Source organism: Drosophila subobscura, chromosome O, assembly GCF_008121235.1.
Source record: "Drosophila subobscura isolate 14011-0131.10 chromosome O, UCBerk_Dsub_1.0, whole genome shotgun sequence".
Classification (NCBI taxonomy): Eukaryota; Metazoa; Arthropoda; class Insecta; order Diptera; family Drosophilidae; genus Drosophila; species Drosophila subobscura.
Window position 1 is genome coordinate 8,312,787 of NC_048533.1, and position 16,932 is coordinate 8,329,718.

General features: G+C 38.4%; 1 protein-coding gene across 8 annotated transcripts in view; it reads right to left on the bottom strand.

The window, feature by feature from the left end:
* LOC117898295 (tight junction protein ZO-1) overlaps nt 1–16,932 on the bottom strand; it is a 99,661-nt gene that overhangs the window by 42,227 nt on the left and 40,502 nt on the right. For 6 of the 8 annotated variants that reach the window (XM_034807552.1, XM_034807551.1, XM_034807558.1 and 3 more), the window contains exon 3: nt 926–1,463. In XM_034807552.1, the coding sequence (XP_034663443.1) occupies nt 926–1,463 (538 nt within the window). Of the gene's footprint in view, nt 1–925; nt 1,464–1,534; nt 2,050–16,932 lie in introns of those variants that run through there. The other 2 variants (XM_034807553.1, XM_034807563.1) reach the window with 2 other exon arrangements.

Genomic DNA, 16,932 nt, shown 5'->3' on the forward strand with positions numbered 1-16,932 from the left:
AGTTCAATTGGGTTTTTGGTCGATGCAAAACTGAGGCTTTCAAGGTTATGCTCAGGCTTTGGGGTTCATGGGAGGTTGTAAAAGGGTTTACAGATCAAGAAGTAGAGATCAATGGGAACTGATCATTGATTCCATTAATTAATGAGAATTATGTTAATGATTGAAAAGAGAAATCATTTCATGGAAGTTCAATTTAATTGAATGGATTTTTATCAAAGAATATATATTGATTCATCAAAGGAACAGTCATTCCATTAGCGTCTTAAGCATCTCAAAACTTTCTGGGCATACATATGTTTGAACATATTTGTGTATATTTCTCCAAATAAAAAAACACTACACTTGAATTTATTTCCCCGCATATTTTTCCATCTTATCTCCAAAAGAGATTTATCTTTCTTACACTTCCGTCCGCCTACGTAGAGAAATAAATTTGTTTTAGTTTTTTGGGAATTCGAACCGCCGCCACGAGCTACAAATATGAACTAAACCGAAAATAAAATGTATCGCATTTGCAGAGCCGCCTGTCTATCCGCCGGACTATGGGTTCGTTCTCTCTTCTCTGCATTTTCCAATGGATAACATTTCCAGTCCCCAAAGAAAAATAAAACAAAAGCGAATGCTGATAAAACCGAATGAGCAGAGGCAGAGCCTCAAATGAAATGAAAAGCTTGGCAGGGGAATGGAGGAAGGCTTAAGCCAAACAAATACACCCCCTAAATGGGGAATGGAATGGTATGGATGGGCGCCAGAAAAAGGGCAATAACCATAGGGAAAGGTTTTATAATGATTGCAAACCTTTAAATGTGTCAAAAGATATACTGATCTTAACCACAACAATTTCATATTTAAATAATAAGATTCGCAAGTCATAAACTATCGATACCCTATTTAAATTCATTTTAAAATCTCAATATGTACTTACAAAAAACTCATCCTCTATGACCGGATCGGCCAGCATCTCAATGGCCTCCGTCATGGATCTGCATGTGCGATTAGTGTTCTTCTTTTTCTTGAGCTTGCGTCCCAATGTGGCAGCATCGCTGAATCGATGCAGCAGTTTGTCCCTTTTCCGTACAGCCAACGGACTGGCCGTAGAGCTGGCATGACACAACAGCGATCCATACCCATTGGTGGAGGAGATGGTCCCAGTGTTGGCATAGAAATTCTGCGGCTGATACTGAGCCGGTGCCGTTAGAGTACTGTTCGAGTCGATCTTCTGGATGAGATTGTACTCGGACTGGGGATACTTGCTGTTGGCCAGACACGTGGTCGACGAGTCCGTGGACTGCAGCGAGGTCTTCGATGACAGCTGAGGCTTCGGTGGCGGCGGTGGTGGGGGTTCCTTCATCAGAGCCACCCGACGCGGGGCGGCTCGAGGAATTGTTGCCGATTGTATAGCGGATGGTATGTCGCCACCACCATAGCTGACAGCCCGGCGATTGCGATCGTTTTCCTTTTCCCTGAAACAGAAAAGAGAAACAGAAATTAGTGATGTTCTTATTATTCTGAGTAGATTTTTCCCTCGTCCCACCTAAAACGCCTTCTTTGCATCGGGGGACTAAAGAAACAATTTGGCGACAGGGGAACAAAGTAACCCCATTGCGGTGGTGTCTCTGGTACTTCATGGTACATTCCCAACTGTGGTGTCATCTCCCTGGATTGACTGGATCTCAGAACAGGCATTGAGGCCCTCTGGGGTCCATAACTTCTGCCGCTGCTGCGATACTGACTACTATAGATATGTCGCCGCTCTAGGGAAGAGGTGGTGGTTGTGGCATCCGATTCTTGGGTACAATCCGAGTGATCTTTATGCCCCAAAGTCCCATCACTGCCCACCTCATCATCATGGTCATCATCGTCATCCGTAGAGCACTCCGGCACTGTATAGCAGGTATAATCGAATTGTGACATTTTTCTTTGGAGGTTTTCTCTTCGTTCACTTTAATTAAGTTCTTTTGTCATTGTCTTGTGGGTGTTCCCACGTAATTTTTCAATTATTTAATTAGTCTTCTACGGGTTGTTGCTAGTTTTTTTGTTTTTTATCTTTTTGAGTTTAATTCTTCTTTTGACAAATGTTAAATGACAATTTTAGTTTGTCTCTCATTTAATTGTTATTTTGGCGTCTTGCACTAAAGGAAATTTTGATGTAGGAGAACATTAGGACTGGCATTTGTCATGTTCACCCTCTGGACATGTCGTGTATCTTGTTTCCTCTCAGAGAGGGAGACAGATGAATGTAGCCGAGAGGGAGACATATAGTAGGAAGAGTGAGATAGATGACAGTAGGGTAAAATAAGACAAGTATTTGGACTAGATGGAGAGGGAAGCATGCCCACTGGCTACAATTAAAAGTCGTTTTGGCCCCACACTCGAAAGCCGTCCCTAATGAGGTGTTGAACGGAAGAAGAACTCAAATCTGATATAGTTTTAAGTGAGGCTTGATTTTCATTTTCACAGACAATTTTCTTGTAAACAAAGCAAAGACCGCAAAGTGGGAAAATATAAGGTCACCGTTTGATATAATTATTAAGTAGAAAGAGGGTTTAAAAATAGGGGAATTTTCCGCAAGGTAATAAATGGGTTTCTTTGAGATGAGTTAATTATTAGGTATTCCCTATAAGAAAATATATGAATTATTAAGAATTGTCTCTAGTTCTCTTATAAAAATGTAACTCTTTCGAACACATTTATATTTCATGTGATCCAATCTGTAAATGTTATTTATTCCCCTTTAACCGTATGTCTCTCAGGGGAACTTATTCCATGGTTAAAAATTAGTCTCTCCATTTATTTCCACAAAAATAGCTTTATATTAGTACATTTCCACATAATACCCTTTAATACATAACACTTATTTTTCCCTTTAACAACACTTAAATCACAATAAAACTTTCGTACATTGTGTAACTTTTTCCTGTGCTTCTTTCCATTGACAACCCCAACAGAAACCGCATTTGCAGACCCCCATCTATGTATAGTCGGCAGCAACTGCCACATCCACTTAAAACCCACAAGCCGCAAAAATGGTTATTCTGTACTTAAAAGTTCATTAACAATTGATGGGGCGCAAAAAAAAGGAAAGTGTCAACACTAAAATCCATCAACAATGCAATTAAAATGTCAAACAAGGAAGCAGGTCTGCCCTCAGCCTCTGGCTACCCTTTAACCCTCATTTCCTATACACGCCATGCCCCACACACACAGCATCCACTCTACGCAAAGAGAATCTCCATCAAAAGCACGGAGGGATCCCAAACTGGAAAGGGTAAGAATGAGAGGAAGGCAATGGTAGTTGGGTTCTCCCTCTCTGCCAGATGTGGCAGACAGACAGACAGCGAGACCAGCCGGATATGGAGATTACAACGGATCTGGGGCTCTGTGCTTTGGCTGCTGCTATTTTCTGAAGTTGTTTATATTTATTTTATTGTTGCAATTACGAGTATTTCCCTGTTTACGGCATAGAATTGCATGCCGAATTGATTAATGGCAAACGAAGGAGAGAGAGAACTAGGGAGAAATGAGGATGGGATAGGAGAAGCCGAATGATGGTCCGTTTATGACTATAGAGGAAGCAAGGCGCCGCCGTCAAAGAAGTGTTGGCAGAAGTGAGGGAAGACTTAATGTTGGACTCTTTTTATTGGGATTGCTACTCGAATAAAAGATCGAGAGAAAAAGGATTAATTTAAAGTGGTAAGTAATTGTCTTGGATCTGGTTTGTATATTTTACAAAAGATGAAACTTTAACAATTCGTGCATAAAGTGTACAACACATTAACGTCACAACCGAAATTGAGCCAAAATGTAGAATAATAACAAAACTACTTGCTCCTTGCTCTTTTGAAATTATTTTATTACTTTATTTTGAGATAGTTTTTGCATTAAAAATAGAATTTTATTAATTTATTAATTTACTTCAAGTTTCATTTTATTCATTTATTATACATTTTTCAGTGTAACTCTTTCGTTATTCATCTCAAACATTTTTTCATTTATTCACAAAAATCATTCTCCACAAATCCAGATCCCAAAGACATTCTCTACCCATCAATCATTCTATAAATATATGGATTGGGTCAGAGAATTTCCCAGTCATGGCGAAAAATACACATTTGTATGCCAATTTTCCGGCTAGTATTTTATTTACACAATTTTTCATTAATAAAATACACGACACACACACGCGTGCACGTGCAGAAAACCCGACGAAAATGTTCAAACAAATATGTGTCTGGGAATCTGTTTTTGAAATAGAATTTTTCTTCTGGCTCTCGAGAGCCAAAGACGTGTGCGCTGACCGCCGAGTAATTTTCGAACTGATTTTCGAATGGAGCAGCGGAACTTTTAAGGCCGGCCCGCGAGGAGGAAAAGTATTACGGAACCCTCCCTCTGGGCGACATGCGCGACAGACTCTACAAGCGAATGAGACAGATGATGCAGCCAGACACAAACGAGAGATGGAGAGAGAATTTCAGAGAGACAGAGAAAGGCGGCAGTAAAAGAACGGAAGAGAGTGCCAAAATAAGAGCAAACATTTTGTTTGACTAAATTGCTTAATATTTGGGGACCAAAAATAAAATAAACACACAACGAACAGCAGACAATAGGGAATAAGAATCAGAAGAAAGAAAAATCAGAATAAGAAAGAAGCTAAACCGAGATGAGAGAATATTGTATACCCTTTAAGCTAATGCAACATAGAAATGTATTTTCTTTTTTCTTCACCAAATAGCGCCGAAAGCTCAACAGTGGGGGGGTAAACAATACCTTAAATATTATTACCCTTTTGTCCGATTCTCACTCACAGAGAAGCTTAAAAGTAAAGCTTTCTTCAGTGCTGTACAAACCTCTAACTAAATCAGGTATACCCTCTGAAAAGGTAAATCAAAACAGAATCAGAAAAACGATTCACTTTGGAGACAATTTCTCTGGATAACAAGGTGCCGCCACACACAAGTGTTCCCCCGGTGCATGTGTCTTCGTTTGTGTGTGAAATGTCATGCAAAATAAATATCAGATGCTTTAAAATTTGTACCTCTCTCTCTATCTCTCTTTTAGTGTATTACTATCCCTCCACTCTTTTCTGCCACCCTCTTTGTCTCTGTCTCCCTGCTGTTCAGAGCAGCATGAAATTGCCGTGACTCTTAAAAAAAAACGTTGTTATTAAAAATAAACATTGGATGAAGTGTTTCAGTTTGTGTTTCTCTGTGTGGCACGCCTCCACCTACTCCTACTCCTCCAGTGGCAGACACAAACGAACGCAACATTTTCACTTGTCACGCATTTATTTTCCCATTTTCCATGTCGGAAAATGTGTGTCATGCGACGGAGACGACTACGACCACGTCGCGGTTTTTATATTGACATTTGCTCGAGTCTTTCCAGACACACACTTTTCGGGCAATTGGCGTGATTAACAAAATAAAACAGGGTGATGGCCACACTGAGGGAAAAGCAAGTCACGTTGACAGATGGTTTGAATTAAGAAGTCCAATCTAGTGATCTAGTGAGATGTTACAAGAACATTAAAATCTTAATCCAAACAATTTTTTTAAACAAAAAATATACTTACATCTTTGGTATTTTAATATTTCAACGAGTTTGTGTGAACAGTCTTCGAACAGATTTGATATTTAACTAAAGAATTTCTTATTAAAAGTACATCCGCTATAAATTCAAAGAAAAAGCATTGGAGAATCTCTCTCAATTGTCTGTCTTCCACCTGTTTCGATCTATACCTTAGTTTTCTCGCAGTGCATTTTATTTTCAGTTTCTTGAACTGTAACGTTATCAATTACTCGTACACTTGCTAATCAAACTACTGTCCCCCCAACAATTCTCTCTATTGGGTGTGTGGATTAGCCCGCATTTTGGGTTTCCACTGGTAGATGAGGCAGGGAAGGGGACGGATAGTTCCTCAGGGTGACGATATTTTGATATCAATTGCATGTCGACTGCCTCCGCACTCGCACAATTGCAATTAAATCAGTTGCTAGCATAAACGGGCGGCGTGCATGAACACGTTCTTAAGTCTGAAATTGCCTCCGAGCGCTGGCTAAGCTAACAATGCAGGCAGCAAATGGAACAGAATGGGTTCATGGATTCGCTTTGGGTGTGAGTCCCTGCGTCATGTGGGTTGGCGGAATGGAAAGAGAATTAATTAAGGCCCCCACTGCAAGTGGGTGGAGGAGGGGGTGGGACAGAAAATGAGAATTCGAGCGAGATCTTAAAGATAAGGGAACTCGCTTGCAGCGTCAGGGGAATCGTGCTATAAATACTCGTATATTAATGAATCCAAAAGAGAATTCGATAAATCAACGATTAGCAAAACATTACGTGGCTAAAATTCAACCAAAAAGAAATGTAATTAAATCTGTTAACGAGATTACTAAAATATTTTAGGAGTTCACAAAAGATTGGGATAAAAGTCGAATGGAAGATGGTTTATTTAAATGGGAGAGATAAAAGATTTAAGAGACAGATAACGACAATCGTGGTTATTACGTTAAAAATGTATGAAAAAAAACTGAAATGGTTAAAAATATATGTAAAAGTGCGGAAACTGCGATGAAAAATTAAATTAAAGCCCTATACCAAGTGGTAGTCGCAGAAGTCAGCCCATTGCACTATTAATGCAGTCTAGGAGTAGAGTGTAATTAAAACACACAAGATGTCAAATGATTTTAACCTCTTAACACAAATCGAGAGACAGCGACGGGGCCAAAGAGCAGAGGAGAGAGCGCAACAAAGAGTAGAGTGGAGCAAAAGACTAGGAGAACAAGAGAGCAGAGTATAGCGGAGAGAGAGTGGAGTGGCGGCAGCCGTCGCGACGCTTCACAGTCTTTGGCAATTTGCAGTTGACTTTTTATGTGACAATAACCGGTGAAAAAAATAAAGACAAAGAGAAATGCATATATGTTTGTATGTATGTACATGTGTATTTATGTACAGAATGTATGTACATACATACAAAAGCATTGTATTTGTATCGCGAACGGGTGTACTCGTATACATATGTATTAAGTAGTATATTGCTTATTAAGTCGCGTTGATATGACTCAGATATCAGATAGTGGGGGTCTCTTGCTGACAGCCCCAATGATAGATGTTGGCACGTGGTCCGAACGGTCGAACGAGCAAGCGACTGTGGACTTGATTTAATTTTTACTTTGACAGCAGACAACAAAGTGCTACACCTCATAAGCTATAGGAGGTATTAAGAATAGAGGGACAACTAGTACTTTATATCTTTTTTTTATCAATAAGAATATGTCAATTATGGAAAGCTCCATCAATACAAATTTGGGAAATTATTAGAAGGTAAAAAAGGCGATTTTAGTTAAGCCCTGTAGAGTATCTTATAATCTTATAAATTCACTATTTTTAGAATTGAAAAGCGGCACAAGAACTAGCATCTTAGTGGCTCCTAGACCTTAGGATACAAAAAAATGCTAACTAAACCTTAGTCAGATATGTAAATCCACTTTCAAACACACAATATAGCCTCTATACCACAACAAATAATCATTACAAAAAGATAATTAATTATGAAAATAAGTTGGACGTTTGCATGTGTGTACACATACATACATATGTACATACATATGTATATCCGCGTTATATCCATATGTTATATGGCATGTATGCCTATATCTATATACAAGTTTGCTATTGGTTCTAAACACACGGAGACATAGCAAGAGAGAAAGAGTACCGGATTGATCTAAACGACTAGTTCTGTGAGAGTGGATTTTCGTTTGAACACCTCTAAATCTTCTGCTCCCCAGAAAACGTTTGTAATTTCCATTTGTTTCGATCTATAACTCACTTCCAGCACACAATAATAAATCAATTTCAAAAATATCACTGGCTGTAAAAGCATAAACATTTATGTATTTAGCTTATTGGGTTTCAAAACACACAGAAATTCCAAAAATCACTAAAAGTTGTTCCCCAACATGAAAACATTTTCAGAAAATAAAGAAGGTGGGGCCTCTGTCTCTGCCCTGCATCTGTTGCTATAAATAAAGACGCAAACGGCAAAAATAATAATCAAAGAGACTGAAAAACTTGGCAACCCTTTTAGGGTGAACCACAGAGAGGGCGTTGCAGCTGTTGGGTGGACCATAGAGAGTCGTCATCGTCAACTGTTGGGTGAGAATATAATTTAGGAGACAATGAGGCTGCGGCGTCTGTTCAGTGAAATAATAAAAATAAACGAGCCAAAAATTAAGATAAATTCAATGACGTTTTTCTTTCTTTAATTGCAGTTCATAAATCACGACGGTCGCCCCGACATCTTAACTGGTTTTTGGCAGAAATCCATAGCGTTTTTGTCGTTCCAAATATTATGAAAAATTAAACACATTATTGGATATCTTCTCAGTGTTTTGTCTGTTGATTACTTTTGCCTTGCAATTCATTTAAATTTAAATATCTCTAATGCTGGTATCGATTTCATATAATGAGTAAAAACGTAAGGGCCTGGGGCGTACGTGGACTGCGGGGAGTCCATATTTTTTAAAGAGCTTTTTGATGTTTTTATACCCGCTGTGTAGATCTTCTGTGGTATCTATCACGCATGATATATGGGATTCACTGAATAATTATGTAAAATGTGTGAAAATTTAAACTGGGGAAAGGCTTCCTTTATGTGGAGCAGGGAATGATTTGAGGTTTGCTGAATGATTTTAAATGGGGTTAGAGAAAGTAAAAGTTTTTTTAGCTTTTACTAAAACTTTCTATAGGTTAATGTAAAGATTTGCCTGAATGTTCATTTAAAAAATAAGTTTAACAAGCCAGAACGTTTTTTATTTCTTGAAAGGGATCACTAATTTAAGTATATTTAATCTTTTACTTGTATCTTCAGAAGACTTTTTAGTTTCTGTGGGTTCTAGAGTTTTGTGTGTATGATAAAGCCGAAATGACATAATCGTAAGGAGTGATCGCACCTACCAGAATGCAGAAATTTTTTTATCTATTCATTTAATTAGTCGTTTCACATTCCTGCACTATAGAATCACAACAAGTTTGTTGCAAGGCCCCTAAGACTTTTTTTAACTAATCATAAAAATTTAGCAAATTAAGGCCACAAAAAAACAAAACACCCAAGGTTCCAGTATTTCATTATGATTATTGTATTGCACCAGTAGATACATACATCAAGTATATTTTTAAAGTCTTTGAAATGGTCAAACATGTTTCTAATGTATTTTTGGTGTACTTATGCATAATAATTCATATTTCTTGTTTTGGCTAATTTATTACCTTTTTTTTTGCATAATGCACATTAGCACAGCGAAATAAACATTTTCATTATTAGTACAGGTTCTGGAACGAATTAAATAAACAAGTAGAAGCCACAGGCTGAAAGGTGTTGAAAGTACATGCATATATGAGTATAAGAGAGACACGCAAGAGCCATCCAAAATGATTGAATGAATGACACATGTTCGTTACGTATAGCAAAAAATAATTGTGAAAGAAACACGAAAACTTAATGAAAAATTTAAACAAAATTATCCCCTGAAACGATAGTCGAAACGCTCCCTCTTTCGAGTGATAGTTGCAGCTAATTTGCTTGCAGGCACAAATTGTAGATACAATTGCAAATCTTGGGTGTAGTCACAGTGCCATGCACTGCAATTGCAATTGGCCCAAAAGGATTGATTGAGTCATAAATTGAAGCAGAAGCCAATCAATGGCTGGCTGGCCTTTTCTCTTGCCATCACGAGTTGGGCCACTGGCCAAAAAACGAGAAACTATTTGGTGCATGAGAGAAGATTGAAGTCAACATAAAACCAGTAGTTATTACCATTTGAATCAATTAGCCTCGAGTGGATTCAGTCTTACATTTCCCATCCATTCACTGCTCTCCTTTTCTTGCGAGAGTTCATCAATTTCGGGGATAATTAAGGCACACAGAGCTGAGAAGCAGGACTTCAAAATAAAATGCTGGTATAAGCATCTGCCAGAGAATGGTTAAGCCTTTAAAAAGAGAGTGGGATTGACTGAGAAAATGGAGTGGATTCAGGGGCTTTGGCTGAAAAGAAGAGAGTTTACTTCTTGTTTATGGGTACATTTCTTAAAGGCATCTGCGACGCGTGTTGCCAATTTATCTTTGGAGCAAATAGTGAGGCAGCGGAGACCCCAGCTGGGTTTCCACACACAGTCAACAGCCAAGATTGTTGTCTGCAGATTTGCTCAACCATGACTCATTCCCCAAAGTTAATCCTGTTTTCCTGTGGTCGAAAAACGGGGCATATACACTGCCCTAATGGAAATGGACCTACACACATATATGCATATCAAAAGTGAGACCCTAAGACTTTGCCTTGAAAAGAAATTATGAGGCTTTGTCAGGGTAAATTATTTTTGGGACATCTTTAGTGTAAGTTCTAATGAATACGGGTATCCGGTTTGTTTTTAAAAAGGGTCTCCTGACAGCCAAGCGCAGAAGCTAATATTACAAAAGAGAATGACCGAGAATGCAAAAGGATAAATACGCTACTGAAACCGAAAGTAATTTAGGTTCCAATAGAAAACAATTTTAAGAAATTTGAAGACCAAGAAATTTTAAGGGTATTAAATTGGCTTTCAGTTTATTTATATCAGCAGACAGACGAGAAATCAAACGAAATTGCATCGAATATATCCCTAAAATACTTAGTTTCGCAGACTTTAAAAGCGAAGCCATTGGCTTTAGTCATTTTGGATCTTATAGAAATCCTTCTGTCATCTAACAACTCCATAAATCATTTTCTTAATCCCCCTCTAAAAACTAATGCCCATCTCCATCTACTGGCCATTTTTTATATCCAAGAATTATGAGAATACGCATATCCTGGTTATCCACTCGATTAACATGCCATGGACCCATCCACCGATAAATAAGGCAGAGAGGCCCTGCTCCTCGCTATAATAAACTCATGCCAGTAGTCAATTGTTGACGGGTGCAAGGCATACAAATTTCGCCATAACTCACACACCTCACTAGCACTGTACTCCCCATATGCAGCTCTACAGCTATAACACTCCAGCGGGCCCCCTCTTTTGTTTACGGGGCTCCTGTTGGCTGGGGCTTTTGTTTATAAACTGGTTCAAATTTTGCACGTCTCTGGCATATAAATCCACGAACAGAAAAAGAGCTTTACAAAAATATAATCATACTAAACTCTTTGGCAAAGAAAAGGCAGCCAGACCAGCAACTTGTTTGTCTGTCGTATTTTCAGCTGCCCGAATGGCAGTCCTGTGGCAGTGCCCCTCCGTGTTCTCCTCGGGATGGTTGTCAGACCAACGCCAACAACAGCTGTCGTGCAAGTTAACCCCCGAAAAGACCTGGAAAAGAGCGGGGAAACTTTGAGGCAAGCACATGGAGAGCTCGAAGTCCAAGTCTCCTAACGTTGCATCGCTGCAACGTTGATGTTGGATGATGATGATGATCGCCGGTTGCATGCTAAGCCCCATGTTATATGGCCAAACAGTTTATAGTTATGTTTTATTGTTGTCTTGTACGGTCCCTTTCCTTTCTTTTTTCTCTATTCCTCTTCTCGCCAGCCCTCTCTCTATCCATAGAGCTTCTCACGTGCAGTTTGCCTTTTTCGATGCTAATTTTCTCATATGGCAAACGCTCTTTGAATATTAACTTTTCATTATTCCCAACCATTAGAGAGTGGAACGGAAAGGGGTAGGCAGAATTAAGCCACTTGGCGCCTGTCATGGCCCTAACGGTAGTGCCTGCAACCCAGCGGAACTTCACATTGGATGTGGTGAACGTTCACACATGCTATCATATTAGAAGTTGTGTTGGCATGCCATCTGCATTACTAACAGTGATTGAAACTGCAGCCAGGTATTCATTTATGTGTCACAAACAGTCCAGTTCCCAGTTAAACGCCCAACACAATGAAAACAGGCAGTAACGTAAAAACGATAGAGGAACCGATCGCATATGTATATACAGGAGAGATAAAGCTTGAATATTGGCATACCATTTAGAGAGCTCTAACCCATTACATTGAAATAACAAATAATGGATAATGATAGCATATTCATTACGAAATTTAAATATAATACCGAATGTAAATATGTTTTTTTAAATCCACCGACATATTGATTGCAATTAAAGTTCCATAATAATATTCATACTTCAGAGGAGGAGATACAAAGTCTTTCTTATGCAATGCGTTTAAATTTCCACTAACAAAGTTTTTTGTTTTTTGAGGAGGAAAAATAACTCCCCATAACCCAAACTGCAACTGCAACTCCAACTCCAAGTCGAAGTCGAATTTGGTATCCACCTCTTAATTTACTTGTCTCTCGTTTGGGATTTTTGCATTTGGCCAAGGCTCGTGCCACATGCCCCCGCAGGCCATAAACAGATTTTTATTTTACGTATTTTTTATGATTTTTTTTCTTTTATTGTTGTGAAAGCGTTTTGTGCCAAGGTGTGCACATAGAATACAAACAAACAAAAAATAGTATACAAAAAAATGGCAACCAGTGTGCCTGATGTTTGTCTGTGTTCCAATAAAAAATGCAACATTTATTAATGGCTCATAATGATTGTAGGTGGTCTGAAACCAAAGCCTCGAAAGTAAGCCAATCTACGAGTGAGGAGGCATTTTATACCCCTCATGAAAACAGACAGCGAAACATGCGCTGAATCTCTTCCTCTGTTGAATCTGGTAAAGGTACAAACTAATCTATTCCTTTTAATGGCAGATGCAAAATTCTGTGTACTAGTACTCTGGGATAGTTTTTATATGAAACAAGACTGGTGAACATAAGAAGATTATCTATATAGCTGCCGCTTTTGATGCTAATCAAGAATATAACTATGTATGTTAGTTATGACATCACAGTTGCTTCCTTTTGTGTATCACCATACTCAATGGAAAATTATAATACCCTCTTTGAACGAAACGATAAAAAACAGAGCAGCAATGGCAAGAACGCCCACAAATATTGTGCAAAGCAAATCTTTTTTTCCATCCAATTTCTGTATTTGGAACGCATTAAAAAGCCATAAAATATAAAATACTTCAGCTTTCGAGCTCTTTTTGATTGCATTTCAGGCGTTGCCAATGCGGTGGTTTTGCGCAATGTCAGAGATCCGATAAGCGTTAAGTGTTTAATTAGACCACTAAATGCAGTGCAAGACCCCCCTCTCTCAGGCACTCTCCATCATACAAACAGACAATAATGCGATTGTCTTTTCTTCACATATTAATTTATCATTATAAATAGATTTATTGTCTTTTGGGGGTCTCTCTTGCCTCTTGTTATGGGGCTGCATGACAAAACAATGAAACGAGTTTGTCGCCTCAGTCTTTTGTCTTTCGGTTTAAGGAAAATCTTTTGTTTTTGTCAAGAGGTTTTACAGATTTGCATAGATTGCATGATAGCCTTGATTGGGGCTTAAACTCTTGATAGATCATATAGGGGACGATTTTAATTGCTTTAGCAGTATATGGTTTGGGGGAAAGTTGGAAAATGAATTTTGGAGTGTTGCGTACATGCTGTAGAACAAAAATGGAACCAGAAAATATTCCATTCTCTTTTAGGAGTTTTAGCTGAGGGTGTTTTAGAAACGTATAATGAAATATGCATAGAAAGTACTCTAGCTGCATTTGTCGTTTATTGTTTTTATTTACGTATAAGTGATTATGTTTATAATAAAACAAATACATTTTAACACAATAAATATAAAAAAGGTTTACCATAAGAAATACAATTTCCCTAAACATTTTGATGCAAGTGATGTATTTTCGCTATTTTCTTCTTCCAATATACATACATATGTTCAAAGGTAAACCCTAATTATGTGTAATATTTTCTTTTTCTGAACGCCTTTACTGAAATTATGTTTCCCATCCTAATCTCTGATCTTTCCCCTAAAACTCTCTGGAACAGCCAAAATATTATTTAATTTGTTTGTATATCTGTTATTTTGTGGCTTTGGTTTTGTTTTTGTTATGCTAAGTAACCATAAAATCGGTGGCAACCTTTTGGTATTTAAACTTGACTTGAAAACAAACTTCTCTTTGTAGGAATTGAACGCTTTGCTCTTTTTTATTTGTGGCTATGATAATCCGTGTAGAGGGTCTGTCTTCCGTCCGTCTGTCTAGTCGGGGTCTCTCACCCATCAAGACATCACGTAATAGACGATCGGTCGTTCGGTCACTGGTTACACCTGTTTCTTCACTGTCTTTTGGGGGGCTCTTTTTGTTTGAAAATCGTGTAATGATATGCCACCATCAGGGTTTTTACAGTTGCATGCTTTGAACTGCCACCACTCTAGGCATCTGGCATCTCATTCTCTCTTTGTTGCACTGCCACCTCTCTATGGATCTTGCTCTCTCTTATGAAAAGTTCATCAAACGCATTGGCATGCCACAAAAAGCGGCAATTGCTTTGCCTAACCGAAAATCAGTGGGAAAAAAAGGAAAACTCAATAACATTTAACTTGAGGAAAAGCCATCCCATAAACACTCCTCCTGCTCCTCCTCTTCTGCGCAGAGAGAGACTCTCCCTGTCTCGCGGCAATTAAAAATGTTCAGTGAAAGTTTTTTCGCTTTTCGCATAGGATATCGCGTAATCAAATTTCGATTAAAAACTTGCTTCAATATTCGCACGTTTTTTATATACAATGCATATGTATGTAAAAAACTTGTATGCTAATTTAAATGCGTTTCGTTGAGGCGACAAATTGGAAGTCGGAATCGTTGGGGAATCGTGCGTTTGTTGAACTTCATTTGCATAAAACGACAGACGAAGAGTCGATTCGAACCAGTTTTCTGTATGTGTAGATATCTACGTATAAATATATGTATTTTTAAACAATTTCTATACCAAATTCGTGTCCGAACGGAAAGTGAAATCCATACCCAAATGAAAGTGTTTCTTCCTTCTGTTTTCATGGAACGACTGAGCCTCATTAAGTTGTAGGAGTTTTAAAGCGACTCGACATTAGTTCGTTCAATTTGTTTCTTTTATCTAAATTCAAATGCATTTGATTAGTGCCCATAGATAATATTCTAATGAGAGGCCAAACGTTAATGATGATGTTTTAATTTATGGCCAAGTGGTTTTTAGATGACATTTAACCTACACAAAGGCAGATCTCTTGAATCTGAACAGCCAATGGGACAAGATTATGCCTGCACATGGAATAAAACATTTTGGAGGTTTGACTCTTTTGTATAGCCAAACAACGCTTTAACGCCCACGAGTCTTAAAAATAAGGTACAACTAAAGTTAATGCCTTTCAATTTAATAATGAGAAAATACAGATTTTTATATGTTTTTGCCATTTCACATAAAAATGTTGGATTTTGACAAGCGGCTTATCTGGCAGTGAGTGCCGCAGGCGCTTGAAAAAGCGTTTTATATTAACGTTTTGCTTTGATTTCGCCGCTGCATTGCACGAACCTGCATTTTGGGCTGTGTGACGTCATAGATTCAGGTGGAGGGATCTGATATAATTTGTGGACTGCGAAAGGTGCGCTCAATTTGGTGTCACGCTCTCTCGTCTTTGAGAGCCCCTACTGAGCAGAGGTTACACTCAAATTTAACGCCTCATTAGGTGGCTCTATCAAATTGTATTTACTCTACTCTCTTACTGTACTCACACAATTTATATTAATTGCGTTTTGATGCCATTTAAAGATCGTGAAATTCTAATTTTGCGGCTCAGCTGCTGCCTTTTCTGTGATTATTTGTGTTTTTGTGGGAGCAAGATGTTGTTGTTTTCCCTTTCGTTCGAACTTCAGGCCGGCCGCCTTCGCATCTTGCCGAAGCTTTGCTTATCTCCCTGACTCACCACTCTCTGCCTCTCACAAATTCGCTCTCTTACACTCCCACTCTTCCCCTTACTCACAACATTCAATAAAGTTCCTATCTTTCTTCACCTCTCCGTAACACACAAACTCTCCCTCATCATTTGGAGCTTTTGCTTGCGCCTTTCTCTACCCTCCCGCTTCTACAGTCGCGCAGCATAAGCTCATCTTTTTCCTAATTTCTCTCCTTTTTCCTCACACACAGATGCTGATAAAGTGAAAGAGAAAAGAGAACCAACGCAAGTAGACGGCATGAATGAACTATCCGTTACACCTCCCCATTCTGTTTTTGGTTTGTCTTCCTCGTTTCTTTTTGCTATGTCTTCCCCCCTAAGGTTTGTTTTTGTTTCTTCTCCCTTTGCAAGCAACTTCCAAGCACTTGGGTCGGTCTTCAATCTCAGTGTGAAATTGATATCTTATGGGAAGTCAATTAAGAAGAAATCAAAGAAGTAGTCGAAGGCGGAGAAGCAGACATGTGGGAACCTGCTTTTGGATATTGCATCAATTGGAAACCAGAAACCAAAAAAGTGTTGCACAGCAACCACACCCTGCTCGCCTCCCCTGCCAAATATCATAATTATTTAAAGCCATTAAACTTCAAGAAATCAAATCTCGACTACATATCAAAAGTTAACCAACTGAAAGCAGTGATCAGAGGGGTAACAAATATAAGTAAAAATCAGTAAGAAAAAAAAGACGAAACAAGAAAATCCCGCCATCGATAAGGAAATTATGTATTAAACACATTGACGATTGGACAGGCCGCCACCGCCCGTCCGTCCAGCAACAACAACATGATCTCCAGGACAGTTGGAGGAAAAAATAGGGGGAAAAAATAGATTTAACAAGTTGCTACACCAACAGATAAAACAGTTAAGAAATTAGAGCTATGGGAAGCGAACTGGGAGATACCCTTTCAGTTAAATTAAATGTGAAATTTGAAGTACAATCTATGAAGTTAGATATCTTAAGTATATAATTGACTTTCTCTGATAAACTATAAAAGGCTTATGTAAAGTACTATCCAATAGAATATATGTATGTACATACATATACATATATTTTTGGATCATTCCTTAGTTGTTTCCACTAA